This window comes from Oncorhynchus clarkii, chromosome 10, assembly GCF_045791955.1.
Source record: "Oncorhynchus clarkii lewisi isolate Uvic-CL-2024 chromosome 10, UVic_Ocla_1.0, whole genome shotgun sequence".
Taxonomy (NCBI): Eukaryota; Metazoa; Chordata; class Actinopteri; order Salmoniformes; family Salmonidae; genus Oncorhynchus; species Oncorhynchus clarkii.
The window spans coordinates 45,159,329-45,181,575 of NC_092156.1; the positions used below are offsets into that span (position 1 = coordinate 45,159,329).

A 22,247-nucleotide genomic window follows, 5' to 3' on the forward strand; every position below is an offset into this window, starting at 1 on the left:
CAGAATCGTTAAATAATGTGAATCCTAACATTATTCTCCTCTTCAACTTCCCTCTGTCTTTTTGTGATGTCTAGATAACAGCGTCATTGAACCCAAGATGTCTTCCAGTTTTGTGCCGGACCACAAGGCTCCCATGGTGCTGTTCCTTGACAGAGTGTATGGTATTGACAACCAAGACTTCCTGCTTCATGTGCTGGAGGTGGGCTTCCTGCCTGACATGAGGGCAGCTGCTTCTCTGGACACAGTGAGTCATCCTTTCTCTCTCTCACTACTCATATACACTACATAAGGCATTCACTTTGTCTGCTCTTATGCTCCTCTTTTGATTAAAGGCGTCATATGAACACTTGCTTTGTATTGAAAAGGTAGTGTGTGGTCTTTTGAATGCAGAGAATATGACCGTTTAAATGGATCTCTCCCCACTAGGCGGCTTTCTGCACCACAGAGATGGCCCTGGCTCTGAACCGCTACCTCTCTCTGGCCGTGCTGCCCCTCATCACCAAGTGTGCCTTTTTGTTCGCCGGCACTGACCACCGGGCCATCATGATCGACTCTATGCTGCACACCATCTACCGGCTGTCCCGCGGACGAGCCTTCACTAAGGCCCAGAGAGATGTCATAGAGGAGTGTCTCATGGCTTTGTGCAAGTGAGTTGGACTTATTAGCCTGGCACGGTTCACCTTCTAACTGTCGTTATCTAACAATCTGTCTTTCTGCATTGCGTAAGTGGAATTTCTGTCTTTGTTTCCCCTATAAGTTAATGTTAATGTCTCCTGGACATTGGGATGTCCTCTTCTGTAAGCTATTTGCACAGTGCACTTTTAGTGAGTTGATTAACCATGCTTGATGCATTTATTTATTTATTTATTATTATTTATTCAGATTATTTACATGCGCTTATTTATTTGCCTCTATTTCTTAGGAATCTGCGGCCATCCATGTTACAACACCTGTTGAGAAGGCTGGTATTTGATGTGCCAATTCTCAATGAATATGCCAAAATGCCACTCAAGGTATGGACATGTCTTAACCTGTCATTGGACAATCAAAACATTATAGAAACAAAACAACTAAATGAAGATGGCCACGTCAAGATAGTCAATGAATTTATCATCCAGATGTTAGTATGCCAGATTAAGCTGATTTCATAATGTTATTTTGTTGGCTGCAGCTTTTGACCAATCACTATGAGCGTTGTTGGAAGTACTATTGCCTGCCCAACGGCTGGGGCAACTTTGGAGTGTCATCCGAGGAGGAGCTGCATCTCACCCGCAAACTCTTCTGGGGCATCTTTGAGTCCCTGGCCCACAAGGTTACACTATTACACTACTCTATCAGCTGCATGGAAACCTAGGAAATGTTTGCCTCCAATAAGAAAACGTTGATATGGTATATCGTTGTATAGACAAATATTTCGCTATGTCCTCTGGTTCTGGTTTCAGAAATTTGATGCTGAGCTGTTCAAAATTGCCATGCCGTGCATATGCGCCATTGCTGGGGCCATCCCTCCAGATTATGTAGATGCCAGCTACTCCTCCAAGACTGAGAAGAAAGCTTTGGTGGATGCAGAGGGAAACTTTGATCCCAAACCAGTGGAGACCACAAAGTAAGACCCTGGAATGGGAGAAGGCAGTAAACCAATAGGAGAATACTCTAAAACAAATTATAAACTGGGTGGTTTGAGCCCTGAATGCTGATTGGCCGAAGGCCATGGTATATCAGACCGTATACCACGGGTATGACGAAACATTTGTTTTACTGCTCTAATTGCGTTGGTAACCAGTTTATAATAGCGATAAGGCTCTTCAGGGGGTTGTGATGTATGGCCAATATACCACAGCTAAGGGCTGTGTCCAGGCACTCTGTGTTGCGTCTTAAGAACAGCCCTTAGCCGTGGTATTGGCCATATACCACACCTCCTCTGGCCTTATAGCTTAAATAGATAAGACACCGTATCAACGGACAGTGTTGATATTTTCATAAATATTACGCAATATCCTCTGCTTTTAGCTACTGAATAGTAAGTTATGACTATGGCGTACTGAAGTCTACGATGTTTTGTATTCTAGTACTATCATCCCTGAGAGATTGGATGGCTTCATCAACAGATATGCTGAGTACACACATGACAAGTGGGCGTTTGAAAAGGTCAGAAAAAAAGATCAACTTGAAGTGTCTGTGTATCAGTACAATGTGCTGTGCAACTGAAGTAATTTGCTGCATGTCTGTTCACCTGCAGATTCAGAATAATTGGACGTATGGAGAGATGTTGGATGAAAATTCGAAAACTCACCCCATGCTCCGACCGTACAAAACATTCTCCGAGAAGGTAAGAGGCACAGTTGATCATTTTCTTCCGCAATGCAGTGATTTCTGTCAACCACCGGAAGGTCTTTATGTTGCTGCTCACTGATGCCCTCAGCCTGTAACGATCTCTTCCCTTTATAGGACAAAGAGATCTACCGTTGGCCCATCAAAGAGTCCATGAAGGCCATGATTGCATGGGAGTGGACTCTGGATCAAACGAGGGAAGGGGATGAAGCCAAGACTGAGCAGAAGAAGGCAGCCCGGAAGATCTCTCAGACTGCGCAGGTACAGAGAAGTGGGAAGATCAAAAAAAAGGATGGGGAAAAAACGTTTTTCAGATCAGACAGAGATGATGAAAAGTCTTAATGAATGTTACGAATACAAATATGTGTATTTCAGGCAACATATGACCCCAGCCATGGCTACAGTCCCCAACCAATTGAAATCTCCCACACGGCACTGTCAAGAGAGCTGCAGGTATGATGACGCTGAAGTCTGGACAGTCCGTCTTATTTGCTTCACTTTTTTTACCATGTGTTTTTTTTTCTTCTTTTAATGTCTCATTTGCCCAGTCAATGGCAGAACAACTTGCAGAGAACTATCACAACACCTGGGGTCGAAAAAAGAAGATGGAGCTGCAGTCCAAAGGTCAGAGGTCATTCTGTTTTGCGGGGGGGGGGGGGGGGGGGGGGGGGTGAAAGGGAGAATATAGACTACGGAATTACCAGTCACTTTTAGCAAAGTTAATGGCAACTCTTGTGTGTTTTGACTGTGTGTAGGAGGAGGCGCCCACCCTTTGCTTGTGCCCTATGACACCCTGACAGCGAAGGAGAAGGCACGAGACAGGGAAAAGGCTCACGAGCTTCTCAAATTTCTCCAACTCAATGGATTTGCAGTCACCAGGTAAAAGGAGAAGTCATTGACGTCATCGAAGCAACCGCCTATGTATTAACAAGTCATGCTTTTCAATGCTTTCTCTAGAGGAATGAAAGACATGGAGTCAGACATCTCATCTATCGAGAAGCGCTTTGCCTATGGTTTCCTGCAGAAGCTGTTGAAGTGGATGGAGATCGCCCAAGAGTTCATAGCTCATCTTGGTAGAGTGCACTCTGGGAGGAGGGTGGATGATAATAACCAATGAAATAGTGCTCAGTTAATGTCAGCGTTGACATTTCACTTGTTAACAACACTCCAATATCTTTTCCCTGTGTGTTTTTTCCAGAGGCTGTGGTGAGCAGTGGCAGAGTGGAGAAGTCGCCTCATGAGCAGGAGATCAAATTCTTTGCCAAGGTGAGAGCAGAATCACTTTGAAACAGGCCCGTTTTCGAGGGGAGGACAGATGACATTTGATTCAGCTGTTACATGTTTCCTGCAGGGGTATAACGATATATGTGATGATGAACTGTGTTTGTCTCAGATCTTGTTGCCCCTGATCAACCAGTACTTTAAAAACCACTGTCTGTACTTCCTGTCCACACCGGCCAAAGTCCTGGGTAGTGGAGGACATTCCTCTAACAAGGAGAAAGAGATGATTGCCAGGTAACTCTCGGTCACATCGTCTTAAGGATATTGTTACGCCTCACTTTAGTTAGTCGACTTTAGGCACTTTTATCTCTCTTCATCCTCTCAAGTCTCTCTTTTGAACCTGTGCTGTAATTTCTCCTTTTCTCTTACCTTTTATTTTCATAATTCATTCCCTTTCTCTGCATTTCCGCCTCTTTTCTGTTGGATTTCTCTCCTGTCGTAGTATCTTCTGTAAAATGGCTGCTCTGGTGAGACACAGAGTTTCTCTCTTCGGTAAGACATCTGCATTGTCCTGATGATTTAGTTCTGTCTGGTCCAGTCAGCCGTTGTCTTTTCCCTTATGTTTTCCTCTGCACTATTTCAGGGAACGACGCTGCTGCTATTGTCAATTGTCTTCACATCCTGGCACGATCACTCGATGCAAGGTAATCGGACACTTGTCTGAAATGTTTTCACAATCCGAATACAAAGGTATTGGATCAAGATTTTCTCATAGCTGTACTTTTCCCCTCCCTGCTCTGAATTCCTCAGGACGGTGATGAAGTCTGGGCCTGAGATTGTGAAGGCAGGGCTCCGGTCGTTCTTTGAGGGTGCAGCTGATGATATCGAGAAGATGGTGGAGAACCTCAAACTGGGCAAGGTGTCTAAAGGCAACCAGGTAAGAGCAAAGTGTCTACAAGAGAACAGGTAGGAATTGAACAATTCCAGAACTTTTGCCTTTTGGCCTGAAATGTCTTGTCCTACTGTATGGTCCGTCTACAGCAGGTGAAAGGCGTGTCCCAGAACATCAACTACACCACCATTGCTCTGCTCCCAGTCCTCACCTCCCTGTTCGACCACATCTCTCAGCACCAGTTTGGAGATGATGTCATGTGTGAGTCATATGCCATCACAGCATTCATGACACAGCGTTCATGTGATGACACAACATTCCAGTTTACTTACTCTCAAAACTTTGAAAAGGTGTCTTGTTGATAAAAAAAAAATAAAAAAAATAAAAAAAAACATTTTTGTTTTTTTGTGTGTGTTCGTGGTGGTCAGTGGATGATCTCCAGATGTCGTGTTACCGCATCATGTGCGCCATCTACTCCCTGGGCAGTGTCAAGAACCCTCATGTGGAGAGGTGAGTCTGGATCAGGCTCTGTTTCTCTGTGTTAACAGTACAGCAATACAAACCTGATCATCTGTGAGTTTGACTGGCCATGACATCCCTCCTCCAGGCAGAGGCCAGCCCTGGGGGAGTGTCTGGCCCATCTGGCGGCTGCTATGCCTGTGGCCTACCTCGAGCCCCATCTCAATGAGTACAATGCCTTCTCGGTTTACACCACCAAGAGCCCCAGAGAAAGAGCCAGTGAGTGTCCATCTGCTCCTGTGACGTGTTCTCTGTCCAACCCCTGACTTTTTAGTTCCTCAACACTCTCTCCTCTAACCTCCCGTCTCTCTCTCTGTCTCTCTCGCTCTGTCTCTGTCCATGTCCATAGTCTTGGGTCTGCCCAACGAGGTCCAGGAGTTATGCCAGGACATACCAGAGCTAGACGTTCTGCTTAAAGAGATCGGGGACTTGGCAGAGTCAGGTGCCCGTTACACTGAGATGCCCCATGTGATCGAGATCACTCTGCCCATGCTGTGTAACTACCTGCCCCGCTGGTGGGAGAGAGGATTAGAGAACTTCCCTGAGCTGGAGGGCCAGATCTGCACCGACGTCACCTCTGACCAGCTCAACCAGCTGCTGGGCAGCATCATGAAGATCGTGGTCAACAACCTGGGCATTGATGAGGCCTCCTGGATGAAGAGGCTGGCTGGTGAGGTTGCCACAATGCTGTGTGTGTACTATGCCGGTCTGTGTGTGTTTTCTTGCCATCTCACCATGGCCACTCCTCTTCTATCCCTAGTCTTCTCCCAGCCTATTGTGAGCAGGGCCAGGCCAGAGATGCTCAAGTCCCATTTCATCCCCACCATGGAGAAGCTGAAGAAGAGGACAGGGAAGGTGGTGGCCGAGGAGGACCACTTGCGTATGGAGGGGAAGGCCGAGGGGGACGAGGAGGAGGGCACCATCAGGGATGAGTTTGCTGTGCTCTGCAGGGACCTGTACGCCCTCTACCCTCTCCTCATCCGCTATGTGGACAATAACAGGTACAGCACACAGGCAAACCAGTGGCCAGTCATGTTTTTTTCTTTAGAAATGTACACCCTTTCATGTCCAGTATTCTACTGTATGCTAACATTCCATGTCAGAAGCCATTTGTAATGCCGTGTGTGTAGGTGTCAGGGAAGTCAGGCGCAGGAGAACCGAACTTGGTATAAATGGAGTAGTTTAATAACGTTTAACAAAACTCCAAAGCCAAAGTACAATAATAAATAAAAGTGGGTACAAGAACCCGTTGCGCACCAATCCAAAATACACAAGCATAAAAAACAAACAATCTCTGACAAGGACATGAGGGGAAACAGAGGGTTAAATACACAACATGTAATTAATGGGATTGGAACCAGGTGTGTAGGAAGACAAGACAAAACCAATGGAGAATGAAAAATGGATCAATGATGGCTAGAAGACCGGTAATGTCGACCGCCGAGCACCGACCGAACAAGGAGAGGCATCGACTTCGGCAGAAGTCGTGACACCATTCCCCCTGCCAGTTGTCTTTGCCAACGTGTGTTGTGGTGTTGGCGGTCTCTTGGTCACTAAAACCTTAAAGAGATGTCCTCCATTTGCAGGGCGAGGTGGTTGACATGCCCTGACCCAGATGCAGAGGAGCTCTTCAGAATGGTTGGAGAGGTCTTCATCTTCTGGTCCAAATCTCATGTGAGTAAATGGTTGAAAGGTGACCACTTTCTCTGTCATATCACCAGCAGCATACCACCCTGCATCCCACTGCCAGTTTGCCTCTGAAGCCAAGCAGGGTTGGTCCTGATCGGTTCCTCGATGGGGGACCAGATGCTGCTGGAAGTGGTGTTGGAAGGCCAGTATGGGGCACACTTCTCTCTGGTCTTAAAATGATCGAATCCCAATGCCCCAGGGAGGTGAAGGGGACATTGCCCTGTGTAGGGTGCCATCTTTCGGATGGGACGTTAAACGGGTGTCCTGACTCTCTGCGGTCATTCAAAACTCCCATGGCACTTTTCGTATCAGTAGGGGCGTTTACCCCGGGGTCCTGGCTAAATTCCCGACCTGGCCCCATTTCCATCATGGCCACCTAATCATTCCTAATTGGCATATATCACTCCTTACCGCTCCACCATGCTAGCTGATGTGTGGTGAGCGTTCTGGCACAAAATGGTTGCCATGCGTCACCCAGGTGAGTGCCACACATTGGTGGTGGATGAGGTGAGTTTCCCCCTTACTGTGTAAAGCTCTTTGAGTACCTCAGTTGGTGCTATATAAACCCAATCTACTATTATTGTTATTGTTATTCCTTTTCTTTCTCTTTCTTGTGTCTCTGTAGAACTTCAAGCGAGAGGAGCAGAACTTTGTGGTGATGAATGAGATTAATAACATGTCTTTCCTCACTGCTGACAGCAAGAGCAAGATGAGCAAGGTGAGACCATCTGGGGTTAAAGAGCCGTTCAGTTACCTTCAGCGTTGAAATGTTGTGACACGTTAGACTGATGCCAGCGGATTTGGGGGAGACTATGGATTTCTGAAACGGCGGTCATAAATGAGGTCATGGAGCCGGCGTTTCATTTCACGTCCTGCATCATTTGCTTTCAAATGTTTCAACAGCAACAACAAACAAAAAAAGATGTCTGACGTACTTAATTGTCAATTCATTTTTTGATCTTCTCCTAGCCTATTGGAGCAAACCGTGTTGTGTTTAAAATACCTATACAAATCGGGTGTATATTTTTCAAAACTGTGTACTTAATATCTGCATAGCACAATGCTGTATCATCACTGACAATAACCCTACAGAAAAGGCTCTTCTTTCAAGTCTTTTCCCTACGACATCTTCAGCAGGTATTGTATATTAGAAACCTTTAAAAAAATGTTAATTTTTTTTGCTAGATCATTTTGGCAACTTTTCAGCCATGTTTTTCATGCCGGCCTTGGCCTCTCTCTCTCTCTCTCTCTCCGTTTGAGGACTAAGAGAAGCATACGATCCTAATCTATAAGATTAGTCCGTGTATATGCCAGTAGAGAGGTCGAGTATTGTAGCGATAGCAGGTGTGTTAAGTGTTCTCTCTTTGACCCTTGTCCTCTTTTTCTGTGTTGATGCTGGGTTTCCAGGGCAGCGACTCAGAGGTTAGACTTTTGTTTCTGCACGACCGCTGTGCTGACCGCATGGCACCTCACTTTTGAGGGGCTTTTCATCAACCCCTCCGACACACTGGCACACCGGGACACCACAACCACACTTCTAGCGTGTTCCAATACAACACCCACACACAGCTAGCGGCCAAATACTTTGTATATAGAGACAGGTGTGCATGTCCACTTGGTAACTAGCTACGTGTTTCGCACTCTACCGCAACACCAATGGGACAAAACTGGGTCCAGCATTTCACATGTTTATATCTGCACGATGACACACAGAAATAGAAAACAGTTGGTCTGAATTGACTTACATGCGTCACTGATATGCTTTAGATCCAGTTACACTGTCGACAACACTGGGGACAGGCTTGTGTTCACATATCTAGACGGTGACATACACTCAGCTAAACGTCCAGCTCTTAATCTCTCATAAAACGTTTACTGGTCATCTGCATAGAATTACATTCATAAACACACTTGTGTGACCGAGTGTGTGACAGGCACAGTAGAAAAGGCCAGAGAAAAGCAGCATACTGATACAACATTATTGGACGAAGGGCCGGGCCATCGTGGGCCACCCTCAGTCCTGCCAGTGTGTGACGGGGGGAGTCTGGAGGAGCTTGATGAAAGTACTCTGCCTTAGAGTCGGGCTCATGGCACTAGGCTCCGCACTAGGCCTGCCCAAAGCAGCAGTGGGAGCAGAGTGCCATCATCCTGCCAATGAGTTTGCACTTAGTTGATTGTAGTTGGGTTGGAGTCATCCTGTCATGTCTTTACTTTTCTGTTGAAGGTTGGTTGGTCTATAGCGTTTGTGATCAAGCTCACTCCGCAAGGGGATGTTAGCCCCCCTCTCTGCGCTCAGCACTCACTCCCTTTAACTGTGTCAGACCATGGCTTAGCTTCTTCATATCCCCCAGTCAGTCTCCACCCACCCACCTGTCCCACTTTAACCCTGACCTGACACTATATTTAACAGGACTGAAGCAGGTCTCTGGGACAAGCTCTATACTACCCTATGTAGAATATGCCTGATGTGACTTTACCTCACCTCATTCTATTTTAATCAAACCTGTCTTCTAAAATCTCCCCTAAAACCATCGCACCCACCTTCCTCTAAACGAGCCTTATTCGTAACACACTCCTTGCATTGAAGGACTGGTTTGGAGAAGCGGTTGAATCTGCCTGGACTTATCAGTGGCTTTGAAACACTCCTACCACTCACACACACACTCCCAGGGAAACGTAACGGGGAAAAGCTAGATGCACTTTTTTCGGCATGTAGGGCATACTCTGAGCTGCATCTACATAGAGCAGTTAACTGTAACACATTGTTCTCACTTTTCACCACTGCAGAGTCCCTTAGTCCTTCAGTGCATTTATCTACGACACGTTCTCTGTTCGTATGAACTTTGCCATAGAAGTAGCAGTTAGAATACTAATTTAATAGGATCTCTATGGGCTTTGCATCCTCTCCTGTTCTGTGGGGCGGCCATTACTATGGGCTCCTCTGTTATCTTCACTCCTTTGGCCATCCTCAGCCTGCTGTATGACACACACATACAAGCTTGCTGGGGACGTCATAAAGGGCAGACAACAGACAATGTTCCCTCACAGAAACAGCACAGGAGTGCGGGAGTAGAGCACAGGGGCGACGGAACGTATCCCATGGACATTTGGTTTGCTTGTGTGATTTGCTAGTTGGTAGCTAACACCTTCAGTCTGATTCTAGTTCCCATCAACATGATGCTACTAACAGCAAATTGTTTTGTGTGTTTTCAACAGGAGCGTCTGTTACTCTCCGACACCGTATAACATATTCATTCTTCACCTAGTTCTGCTGGTGCCAAACTCACCTGAGAAACATACCGTAGAAGGTTGTTTTTCACCAGTGTTTCCATCGAATGCTGGATGGTTTTTCATGTGGACGTAATGTGTGTGTTGTAAGCATGTTTTTATATGTGCAGTTTGACTGATTTCCTGTCCTACAGATTAGAATGATTCCTTTCAGTTGTCGTCCCCCAACCCCATCACCTTCCCCCCCCAGCCCCAACCCCCCCAGTCCTTCTCAATACACTATTACATTCTCACATTCCCCTCCCCTTACCAGCCAGGAGTTCAGAGATTCAGATCATTATGGTGCTGAGATGTAGCCCTCATTCCGGGTATCCGTAGGTTGCTCATTCAGTACATTGCTTGTCCACATGCCGCAAACACTGAAGGATATGATAATGTAAAGGAAGTGACCTAGACTGAAGGGTTCAGAGAGGAGTCCATGGCTCTTGATATTACAGGGTGTTAATTATTGGTATTGTGATAGCTACTGTCCGGGTGAACAGGTAGGGGGACACTGTCTAACTCAACAGGTCATTCAAATGAGAAGAAATGGTCACATGTCCACTGGAATACAAGTAGCAAGTTGGGAATAATGCGTGTTGTGACATTGAATCAGTGCTGTCATGGGTTCAATGCTAAGCAGTGTTACTTGATACGTGGTACAGTGCCCCCGCATAGTGGTTGTGGCGCCAACCGTATGTATGAGGAAGACATGCGTAACGCCTTGGTCCCTCCTTATGTTCTCCAGGCTGGTGGCTCAGACGTGGAGCGTACCAAGAAGAAGAGACGGGGAGACCGTTACTCGGTGCAGACGTCACTTATTGTGGCTGCCCTGAAAAAGATGCTCCCCATCGGCCTCAACATGTGCTCCCCTGCTGATCATGAGCTTATCAACCTGGCCAAGATCCGATACTCGTTGGTAGTGTGCCCTCCCTCGGCTGTCTTGAATAACTCTGCCATAGTAACCATGTAGACTAGTCTTATGTGACGGACCATAGGGCTGTATATCTAGACAAAGAAATTGTTCCCAAAATAAATATCAAAACATTTTCTTCCAGAGGGACACTGATGAGGAAGTAAGGGAGTTCTTGCAAAACAACCTGCATCTTCAAGGCAAGGTAAGATGGAGTGGGTAGGTACAGGAAAGTGATACATGTTGTTCCCCCCAGCTGCAGTGTGTGTTCCCCCAGCTGCAGTGTGTGTGTGTGTTGTGTCCAGGTAGAGAACCCGTCCATGCGCTGGCAGATGTCCCTGTATAAGGAGATGGCAGGGAAGGCTGAGGATGCTGACGCTCCAGAGAAGGTGGTGAAGAGGGTGCAGGAGGTGTCAGCTGTGCTCTATCACATTGAGGTGGTGAGTAGAGTAATACACCCATGTTCAAACCTACAGCGTCAATATAATCCTACAGCGTCAATATAATCCCACAGCGTCAATATAATCCCACAGCGTCAATATAATCCTACAGCGTCAATATAATCCTACAGCGTCAATATAATCCCACAGCGTCAATATAATCCCACAGCGTCAATATAATCCCACAGCGTCAATATAATCCCACAGCGTCAATATAATCCCACAGCGTCAATATAATCCCACAGCGTCAATATATTCCCACAGCGTCAATATAATCCCACAGCGTCAATATAATCCTACAGCATCAATATAATCCTACACCGTCAATATAATCCTACAGCATCAATATAATCCTACAGCGTCCCTATAATCCTACTTGACACACATGGCATGATGTCAGTGGTGCCGTTTCTCTCAGTTCTTTCTTCTCTCACTTAGACGGAGCACCCCTTCAAATCCAAGAAGATGGTGTGGCACAAACTGCTGTCCAAGCAGAGACGCAAGGCTGTGGTAGCTTGCTTTAGGATGACGCCACTCTACAACCTACCCAGGTCAGAGAGACTACTACAGCCTTGTATTCAAACACATATACACACATATACACAATGTACAAAACATTAAGAACGTATTAAGAACACATATGAACATTAAGAGCCTATATGTTGAGAGAATGCCAAGTGTGTGCAATGCTGTCAACAAAGGCAAAGGGTGTCTACTTTGAAGAATCTAAAATCTAAAATATATTTTGATTTGTTTTAACACTTTTTTGGTTACTACATGATTCTATGTGTTATTTCATAGTTTTGATGTCTTCACTATTGTTCTACAATGTAGAAAATAGTGTGTGTGTGTGTGTGTGTGTGTGTGTGTGTGTGTGTGTGTGTGTGTGTGTGTGTGTGTGTGTGTGTGTGTGTGTGTGTGTGTGTGTGTGTGTGTGTGTGTGTGTGTGTGTGTGTGTGTGTGTGTGTGTGTGTGTGTGTGTGTGTGTGTGTGTGTATTTACAGTTGAAGCTGGAGACTCATATCTCCCTCACTAACTTTAAGCACCAGCTGTCAGAGCAGCTCACAGATCACTGCACCTGTACACAGCCCATCTATAAATATCCCATCCAACTACCTCATCCCCATACTGTTTTTTTTCTCCTTTGCACCCAAGTATCTCTACTTGCACATTCATCTTCTGCACATCTATCACTCCAGTGTTTAATTGCTGAATTGTAATTATTTTGCCACTATGGCCTATTTATTGCCTTACCTCCCTTATCTTACTTCATTTGCACACACTGTATATATATACTTTTTTTCATATTGTGTTATTGACTGTATGTTTGTTTATTCCATGTGTAACTCTGTGTTGTTGTTTGTGCCGCACTTACTTCATCTTGGCCAGGTCGCAGTTATAAATGAGAACTTGGCAGTTTTAACGACTCCAACCTATATGTATGTAAACTTTATACACAGTTGAATTCGGAAGTTTACATACATTTGTTGGAGTCATTAAAACTTGTTTTTCAACCACTCCGCAAATTTCTTGTTAATAAACTATATTTTTGGCAAGTCGGTTAGGACATCTACTTTGTGCATGACACAAGTCATTTTTCCAACAATTGTTTACAGACAGATTATTTCACTTATAATTCACTGTATCACAATTTCAAGTACACTAAGTTGACTGTGCCTTTAAACAGCTTTGAAAATTCCAGAAAATTATGTCATGGCTTTAGAAGCTTCTGATAGGCAAATTTACATAATTTGAGTCAATTGGAGGTTTACCTGTGGATGTATTTCAAGACTTATCTTCAAACTCAGTGCCTCTTTGCTAGACATAATTGGAAAATCAAAAGAAATCAGCCAAAAAAAAGTCTGTTTCATCCTTGCGAGCAATTTCCAAACTCCTGAAGGTACCTCCTTCATCTGTACAAACAATAGTACGCAAGTATAAACACCATGGGACCACGCAGCCGCCATACCGCTCAGGAAGAAGACGCATTCTGTCTCCTAGAGATGAACGTACTTTGGTGCGAAAAGTGCAAATCAATCCCAGAACAACAGCAAAGGACCTTGTGAAGATGCTGGAGGAAACAGGTACAAAAGTATCTATATCCACAGTAAAACGAGTCCTATATCGACATAACCTGAAAGGCCGCTCAGCAAGGAAGAAGCCACTGCTCCAAAACCGCCATAAAAAAGCCAGACTACGGTTTGCAACTTCACATGGGGACAAAGATCATTATTTTTGGAGAAATGTCCTCCCGTCTGATGAAACAAAAATAGAACTGTTTGGCCATAATGACTATCGTTATGTTTGGAAGAAAAGGGGGAGGCTTGCAAGCCAAAGAACACCATCCCAACCGTGAAGCACGGGGGTGGCAGCATCATGTTGTGGGGGTGCTTTGCTGCAGGAGGGACTGGTGCACTTCACAAAATAGATGACGTCACGAGGAAGGAAAATTATGTGGATATATTGAAGCAACATCTCAAGGCATCAGTTACAAATGGGTCACAAATGGGTCTTCCAACTGGATAATGACCCCAAGCATACTTCCAAACTTGTGGTAAAATTAAGGACAACAAAGTCAAGGTATTGGAGTGGCCATCACAAATCCCTGACCTCAATCCTATAGAAAATTTGTGGGCAGAACTGAAAAAGTATGTGCGAGCAAGGAGGCCTACAAACCTGACTCAGTTACATCAGCTCTGTCAGGAGGAATGGGCCAAAATTCACCCAAGTTATTGTGGGAAGCTTGTGGAAGGCTACCCAACACATTTGACCCAAGTTCAACAATTTAAAGGCAATGCTACCAAATACTAATTGAGTTTATGTCAACTTCTGACCCACTGAGAATGTGATGAAAGAATAAAAGCTGAAATCAATCATTCTCTCTACTATTATTCTGACATTTCACATTCTTAAAATAAAGTGGTGATCCTAACTGACCTAAGACAGGGAATTTTTACTAGGATTAAATGTCAGGGATTGTGAAAAACTGAGTTTAAATGTATTTGGCTAAGGTGTATGTAAACTTCCGACTTCAACTATATATATATATGTGTGTGTATGTGTGTGTATACACACGCATCTTTTTAAAATATATTTTCCACTACCATCCCCCTCCCCTAATTGGAGTAAACTAATGAACAACAACACTTAGGCTTCTACTTCTAGCTTATACATATATTCATTTTACGTACACAATCTATTTTACAATAGTTATATTTAGTTTGTTTTAGTCCGCACCCTTCAGCTCCGTTCAACTCCTCTCATCTATCTCTTAACACCATCCATATTGGATTTCTATTTTTCGTATATTTTTCAACTGCGCTGTGATGCTTCACAAAAGTTGTGAACCTTTCTATTTTCATAGTTTCTATAGATTGTAAGTTAAAGAAAATGTTTTGCTGAAAGTATTATTGATTGATTGACGATGACTTTTCAAATCACCCAGTAGTGCTATCTGCAGATTTAGCTCCAGGTAAATGTTGCAATTCTTCAGCCATTCCTGGACCTGTGACCCAAAACTAGCTACATATGGACAGTCCCAAAATAAATGACCTAATGACTCTGTTTCTTCGCAGCAAAATCTGCAGAGCTGGGAAGCTTGTATCCCCCATATATGTGGACATATTCTATTCAACATTCTATTGGTTGCAAGATTTTTGTATAATAATTTAAATTGAAAAAGTTTTGAATCCGGTGTCGTTTTCCATATCATTTCATAAACCACGTTCCATGGAATCGATACATCGAAATCTCTTCCCAACTATTTTGCAATCTATAGGGTACAGCTGTTTTATTTTTTGGTCCTTAAATGAAACTGGTACATATTTTAATTTTTTCACAATTTTCCTTAACACATTTTGGTCTTTATTGCAGGGCCGACAGACCAGTTCCTTACTTTTTCCACTTTCCTCTTCCATTTTTGCGATAATGCTGCAATTAGTTGGTTGTAATTTTGGGTAAAGCAAACATTTCCATATATTTTTGTTAGCTGCATGTGTGACAAAACTCCACCAGTTCTATTTATGATATAATTTACAAAGTTTATACTTTTTTATAAAAAAAGAATGGTTCTGTTATATTTGAGTAACCACAATATTTGTTGTATTATTTGTGCAGTCTTTTCTGGTTGATTAAACTGAAATTGCAACCAACTTTCTATGGCTTGTTTTAAAAATAACAATATTTTGTATCGTTTTCAAATAAACGAAAGTGAGAGGTTGTAATCTGAAGAAAGGGAAAAAGGCCATTCTTGAACATGGGGGAGACATTCTTACTAATTTGCTAGAGAACCCGTTTGGATTGAATTATAACTTTTTTATGATTGATGCCTTTAATGCTTTACTATTTAATTTCTGCCCTCTGAATTCATATTCATTATATAAATAGGCCCTTTTAATTTTGTCTGGCTTGCCATTCCAAATCAAATGTGATATTTTTTTGCTCGTGTAAGTACAAAAAGGATCGCTAGGTGTAAACAAGACCATAAGCAAATGGGTGAACTGTGATATGACTACGGAGTTATTGAGATTTTTTCCCCCCACAAATAGACAGGTATTTTCCTTTCCATTGTAGCAAGATCTTATCTATTTTTGCTAACTTTTGATTAACATTTAATGGCATAAGATCATTTCTTTCTTTCGGGATATGTATACCGAGAATGTCCACATCCCCGTCAGACCATTTTATTGGTAAACTACACGGTAATGTAAAAGTTGTCTTTTTTAGTGATCCAATACGTCACATTTAGCATAATTTGGTTTTAATCCAGAGAGGTTAGAAAAAGTACCTAGATCCTCTATGAGGCTGTGGAGGTATCCAAATTGTGGATTTAAAGAGAACATGAATCATCAGCTTACAATAGATTTCTAACCCCTTAATATTATTGTTGGATCTAATTTTAACAGCTAAAATTTCGATGGCAATAATAAATAGATATGCCGATAGTGGACTACCTTGTTTTACTCCTCTTGACAGTTTAAAACTTTCTGAGAAGTAGACATTATTTTACTATTTTACACCTGGGTTACTATACATAACTTTAACCCCCCATTTTATAAGAGATTCTCCAAAATTGAAATATTCCAGGCATTTATCAAAAGCCTTTTCAAAGTCAGCTATGAATACCAGGCCTTGTTTCCCAGATGTTTCATAGTGTTCTATTGTTTCCAGTGCGTGTCTTATATTATCTCCAATGTATCGTCCATGTAAAAAACCTGTCTGATTAGGATTAATAATATCCAACAACACCTTTTTAATTCTATGCGCTAAGCATTTTACTATCATTTTTGCATCACAACACTGTAGTGTAAGAGGCCTCCAATTTTTTTAACGGACTATATCTTTATATGTACCACTTGGATCCTGTTTCAGTAATAATGAAAGCAGACCGTCCGATACTATAACAGTCCTCTGAGTATATCAAAAAAGGTTTGGTATACCTCTGCCTAGAAGGCCAGCATCCTGGAGTTGACTGTTGACGTTGAGACTAGTGTTTTTTGGATACTATTTAATGAACCTGCCAATTGGGGACTTGTGAGGAGTCTGTTTCTCAAACTAGATACTCAAATGTGCATGTCTTCTTGATCAGTTGTGCACCGGGGCCTCCCATTACTCTTTCTATTCTGGTTAGATCCAGTTTGCTCTGTTCTGTGAAGGGAGTAGTACACAGCATTGTACAATATCTTCAGTTTCTTGGTAATTTCTCACATGGAATAGCCTTCATTTCTCAGAACAAGAATAGACTGACGAGTTTCAGAAGAAAGTACTTTGTTTATGGCCATTTTGAGCCTGTAATCGAACCCACAAATGCTGATGCTCCAGATCCTCAACTAGTCTAAAGAAGGCCAGTTGTATTGCTTCTTTAATTAGCACAACAGTTTTTAGCTGTGCTAACATAATTGCAAAATGGTTTTCTAATGATCAATTAGCCTTTTTAAAATGATAAACTTGGATTAGCTAACACAACATGACATTGGAACACAGAAGTGATGGTTGCTGATAATGGGCCTCTGTACGCTTATGTAGATATTCCATTACAAATGAGATGTTTCTACCTACAATAGTCATTTACCATGTCTACACTGTATTTCTGATCAATTTGATGTTATTTTAATGGACAAAAGATGAGCTTTTCTTTCAAAAACAAGGACATTTCTAAGTGACCCCAAACTTTTGAACTGTAGTGTGTAGTCAGTCACTTGATCTTTCTTGAATAAGTTCCTCCATTTCTTTTTGTTTTACCTCTAATTTATTCTGAGCCTCTATGGTACCTTTGCTTTTACTGCTGTTTATCTGTACTGTTAGTCCTTCCATTTTCCTATGGACTCTTTCGACCTAAATTGCTTTTGCTTTAGAGATGGGCACGGAATTGCATGGCCTCCAAATGTAAATGCTAAAAGTGTCCCATACAATAAGGGGATCTGCTGTACCTATGTTATGTCGGAAAAAGTTGGTTATACATTTTTCTTTCCTAGTTAAAAACAAGTTATCATCCAATGGGCTTTGGTAAAATTTCCAATATCCTTGCCCACGTGGAAATTCTGTAGGAGTAATATATATGCCAATTATGTGATGGCCCGACCGCATTCTGTCCATTATCAACACTTTTTAAACTTTTGGTGCCACTGTATATTTAATAACACCCAGCCACAAGTAAAATACAGATACTAACATTTTTTTCTGTCTGACTCACAGGCATAGAGCTTCCAATATGTTCTTGGAAGGGTACAAACGCAACTGGATCCATACTGAGGGCTACTCCTTTGAGGACAGAATGATAGACGACTTGTCTGTAAGCTCTGCCGCCGCATGCTTGACTCACCTTTTGAGGATTTCAGGATCTGAGAGTTTCCTCCTATAGTTTTACTCCCACATTTCTTTCTCTAACACAGAAAGCCATGGAGCAGGAAGGAGAGGAGGAGGAAGAGACGGAGACCAAGCCAGACCCCCTTCACCAGCTCATTTTGCATTTCAGCCGTACTGCTCTCACAGAAAAGAGGTGGGACTCCTTTTCTCCCTCAAGTATTTTAGTTGAGCAGTTTTTGGATTGAATTCAACAAATCTCCACCTTTGATATGTTGCCTAAACCTCTGGTCCTTCTGTTTGTTACAGTAAACTTGATACAGATTACCTATATATGGCATACGCGGATATTATGGCAAAGGTGAGTTATCTTTCTGTTTGAATGACATTTTAGCGTGTTATGGTTATTTGTATGTTAATGTGTTGTTGTTTTGTTTACAGTAAGTAATGTTTTTTCATTTATTTTTTATTTTCTTTGTGTTGTAGAGCTGCCACATTGGTGAGGAGGACGAAGGGGGAGAGGAGGTGGAGGAAGGGGCTGAGGATGAGATGTCCTTTGAGGTGCGACAGACAGAACTGGTATGGGGCGACCAGGGACAGGGGACCGGGGAGACACTGGAGCGGTAGCTCTCGACGCATCGAGTGACCACATCATTCACTGCACATCAGCCCCCATGCATATGTCTTTCTTCTGTCTCTCCTGTCTGTTTCATCTCTCTTTCTACTGTATGTGTGTTGCTTCATCAAAAATGTTCTGTCCCTCTTTCTCCTTATGTGTGTTTTGCGTCAACCCAAATGTTTCTGGATTGTACCTTGCCATTGTGGTTAACATCGTGGTTAACATTCTGGAGATGTTGCATGACAAAGTGATCCGGAAAAAAAAACACATTCTGTAGACCAGGCATCATCAACTAGATTCTGCCGCAGGGGAAAAAATGATTGAGTGGATGGTTGGGGGGGTTGGAACATAATTACAAATAATTTGTAGGCTGCAAATTGATTGAAAGATGCCCCAACAGATATAATAGTGGACTAAAGCAATCATTTCAAACTTTGCTTACATTTGGGAACAGATTTCCAAAATGAAAATCACTTGGAGCTGATTTCCTGGTGTTTTTACACTATTTTATGTCCATCCCAAAAAATATATATATATATTATAAAAAAATAATGTTTGCTCAGAAACCACCTGCGGGCCAACTACGGCCGCCAGTTCAGCAACCCTACTGTAGACCATACAAAAATCATGTGGACCCTCCTAAAGCATCGACCTACCTGCTAAGCACAAAGTTCCACTGATGTATATTCCTTCATTTTGGCAGGCAGAATGTGTTTACATGGGTCAAATTAATGTTGTCAAGATATAATGCCTCCTCCATTTTTTTTCGGCAGTATATACACTCAGTGGCCAGTTTGTTAGGTACACCACCCCGTTTCACGAAAACGATTCGCTCCTACAGACAGTGAGTAACGTGGCTTGCTATATTAAGCAGGCAGACAGGCATCACGGCATTCAGTTAGTGTTCGATTGAACGTTAGAAGGGGCAAAACGAGTGACCGAAGTGACTTTGAGCGTGGTATGATCGTCGGTGCCAGGCGCGCCGGTTCCAGTATCTCAGAAACGACCGGCCTCCTGGGCTTTTCACGCACGGCATTTTCTAGAGTTTTCCAGAGAATGGTAAGAAAAACAAAAAACATCCAGTCATTGCCAGTCCTGTGGGGGGAAAACAGCTTGTTGATGAGAGGTCGTACGAGAATGACAATAATTGTGCAAGCTTACATGCAGGCCACAAACAGGCAAATATAGGCGCAGTGCAACAAGTGGTTTGTAGAACGGCATCTCGGAACGCACAACTTGTCAATCCTTGTCACGGATGGGCTATTGCAACAGACGACCACACCTGGTTCCAGTCCTATCAGCTTAAAACAAGAAGAAGAGGCTCCAGTGGGCACGTGATCACCAACACAGGCCAATTGAGGAGTGGAAAAAGATTGCCATCGGCATGACGCAACAGGAACTGGGATTTGTCGGACCAAGCAGAGTCAGGGTTTGACGTATGCGACATTACCTTTATATCGTAAATTATATGGCCCAATCCTGCCTGGTGTTAATTGTGTGGGGAATGTTTTCCTGTCGCACGTTAGGTCCCTTGATACCTATTGAGAAACGTGTCAATTCCCGAAGAATTCGGTTGGTTCTGGAGGCAAAGGGGGGTCCGACCTGGTAGTAGATGGGTGTACCTAATAAATTGTGTATATTGGTAGTGTATATCGGTATATTTTAATATTTATATATAGTAAGTGGTATGTTTGGATGAATAGGAATTCTGTAAATAGTTACCTTTTAGAGTGGAGGAGGTCATTAGCCATGTTGTTAGGTACATGTATGCTACTACACATTGTCCCAAGTCTAGCCTATCACTGTCAGCTCATACCCCTTGTGTACTGTATGGTCTTTCATGTAGATTCAGATGGGAATCTCTAACAGAACAGATCCTGTCTGTTTCTCAGATGGGAGTCTCTAACAGAACTGATCCTGTCTGTTTCTCAGATGGGAATCTCTAACCGAACAGATCCTGTCTGTTTCTCGGATGGGAATCTCTAACAGAACTGACCCTGTCTGTTTCTCACACCGTAACCAACTAATGAACCTTTGACTGACTTCTGTCCGTGGCAGTTCCATGTTCTCTTTCCGCTCTCCCACTTACTCTGGCATAACACGTTCATTTCTATTGACGGAATGTTACTAATCAATGTTGTTCCTTTCCATACTTACTTAGCGTATTGACCAATAGACTACAGTGAAAGCCAGTCTACTCTCCTAGACACATAGGCAGACACATACAGTAACAGTATGTGTACACATAGTTACAGCACTTTCACTGGTAGACAGACTGTATACTATACCTCAGGCAGGGCTTATCCCCCCAAAAACTATTGTTTCCATGGATTGGAAAACCTCTAAGTAATGCCAAGTGCACCTTCACCACACTTACTGGGTAGACCATGGTCAGGCATACGCGGGCGGTGGGTGGTGCTTTGGGTGGGTGTGGGTGGGTTAGGAGGGTGGGGGGCTGTGGGTGGGGATACTGATAAAACATGTCTGTATTTTGTTTGAATTCAATCTTGTTTTAAAGAAAATGTTGGTTACAGTATTACATCTGGTTCGTTTTTATACCTTTTTATATATGCTGAACTGCATTACAGTAAATGTGGTTCTGTGACAAAGAGATGTTTTGGGTTTTTTAAAATAGAAACGTCATCATATTCCTTTGAGCAGAACAGCTCCACTCTGAGGGCTGTGTGAAGTTCAAAATGTGATTATAAGACACCAGGGGAGAAGCTGTGGTTATTCAATATATCCTGTATGGTCCCTTTGCATTTGCTACCACTGCATTATGCAAGGCCATCGGGGCTGTTTGCTGTAGTCGAACGTTTGCTCAAGTCGGCAAACGTGAAGAACTAGTGTAACGACTCCATGACTAATTAACCGGGGAGAGAGAATGAGACAGACAGGTGATATAAAGCAAATGAAAAGTGGAAAAACGAGTCAAAAAGCACACCAAGCATGCAGGTTTGAATTCGTTTTTTTTCCACACAATGAGAGGAAAATGACAAAGAAATAGAGACAGAGACTGAGAATGAGAAACCATATCAACTGTAGACAGACACAGTATGTAGCACAGGATGCTGGTGAGGGGAGGACGGCTCATAATAATGACATGGAAACTATGTGTTTGATACCGTTCCATTTATTCCATTCCAGCCATTCCGTTGAGCCCGTCCTCCCCAATGAAGGTGCCACCAGCCGCCTGTGACATGTAGCATGTACAACTATAGGCCTGCACTATTAAAACATTTACGGCTGTAAGTCCGTGGAGGTTAGGGAGAACGTCTAGCCAGCTAGGAACTAGCTGTGTGAATGCAGAGTGACTGCGGGGTGGGATGCGTGACCACCAGGACACAGTCACAGCATCTGTGTCTCTTATCGCAGGAAAAAGAGATGGAGAAACAGAGGCTCCTATACCAGCAGTCCCGTCTCCACAACCGTGGGGCGGCTGAGATGGTGCTGCAGATGATCAGCGCTTGCAAAGGTACTTCCCCGGCCTGTACAGTACATCATGCACGCTCCCTACAGGCTAGCCCTACAAGTCAACGTCTCTCAGTCATGGTG

At 43.3% G+C, this 22,247-nt stretch overlaps 1 protein-coding gene across 8 annotated transcripts in view; it reads left to right on the forward strand.

Annotated features, from left to right (window-relative positions):
• LOC139418579 (ryanodine receptor 1-like) overlaps positions 1 to 22,247 on the forward strand; it is a 72,702-nt gene that overhangs the window by 28,970 nt on the left and 21,485 nt on the right. For 4 of the 8 annotated variants that reach the window (XM_071168154.1, XM_071168155.1, XM_071168156.1 and 1 more), the window contains exons 49-82: positions 75 to 244; positions 427 to 647; positions 923 to 1,013; positions 1,172 to 1,312; positions 1,443 to 1,606; positions 2,070 to 2,148; positions 2,240 to 2,329; positions 2,449 to 2,592; positions 2,707 to 2,784; positions 2,880 to 2,955; positions 3,087 to 3,210; positions 3,289 to 3,404; positions 3,530 to 3,597; positions 3,725 to 3,846; positions 4,055 to 4,104; positions 4,196 to 4,256; positions 4,363 to 4,489; positions 4,594 to 4,705; positions 4,873 to 4,954; positions 5,052 to 5,182; positions 5,313 to 5,633; positions 5,724 to 5,964; positions 6,550 to 6,637; positions 7,278 to 7,370; positions 8,060 to 8,074; positions 10,668 to 10,838; positions 10,978 to 11,037; positions 11,138 to 11,272; positions 11,711 to 11,823; positions 17,966 to 18,062; positions 18,163 to 18,269; positions 18,383 to 18,434; positions 18,560 to 18,652; positions 22,068 to 22,167. In XM_071168154.1, the coding sequence (XP_071024255.1) occupies positions 75 to 244; positions 427 to 647; positions 923 to 1,013; positions 1,172 to 1,312; positions 1,443 to 1,606; positions 2,070 to 2,148; positions 2,240 to 2,329; positions 2,449 to 2,592; positions 2,707 to 2,784; positions 2,880 to 2,955; positions 3,087 to 3,210; positions 3,289 to 3,404; positions 3,530 to 3,597; positions 3,725 to 3,846; positions 4,055 to 4,104; positions 4,196 to 4,256; positions 4,363 to 4,489; positions 4,594 to 4,705; positions 4,873 to 4,954; positions 5,052 to 5,182; positions 5,313 to 5,633; positions 5,724 to 5,964; positions 6,550 to 6,637; positions 7,278 to 7,370; positions 8,060 to 8,074; positions 10,668 to 10,838; positions 10,978 to 11,037; positions 11,138 to 11,272; positions 11,711 to 11,823; positions 17,966 to 18,062; positions 18,163 to 18,269; positions 18,383 to 18,434; positions 18,560 to 18,652; positions 22,068 to 22,167 (3,933 nt within the window). The remainder of the gene's footprint in view (positions 1 to 74; positions 245 to 426; positions 648 to 922; positions 1,014 to 1,171; positions 1,313 to 1,442; positions 1,607 to 2,069; positions 2,149 to 2,239; positions 2,330 to 2,448; positions 2,593 to 2,706; positions 2,785 to 2,879; positions 2,956 to 3,086; positions 3,211 to 3,288; positions 3,405 to 3,529; positions 3,598 to 3,724; positions 3,847 to 4,054; positions 4,105 to 4,195; positions 4,257 to 4,362; positions 4,490 to 4,593; positions 4,706 to 4,872; positions 4,955 to 5,051; positions 5,183 to 5,312; positions 5,634 to 5,723; positions 5,965 to 6,549; positions 6,638 to 7,277; positions 7,371 to 8,059; positions 8,075 to 10,667; positions 10,839 to 10,977; positions 11,038 to 11,137; positions 11,273 to 11,710; positions 11,824 to 17,965; positions 18,063 to 18,162; positions 18,270 to 18,382; positions 18,435 to 18,559; positions 18,653 to 22,067; positions 22,168 to 22,247) is intronic. The other 4 variants (XM_071168157.1, XM_071168159.1, XM_071168158.1 and 1 more) reach the window with 2 other exon arrangements.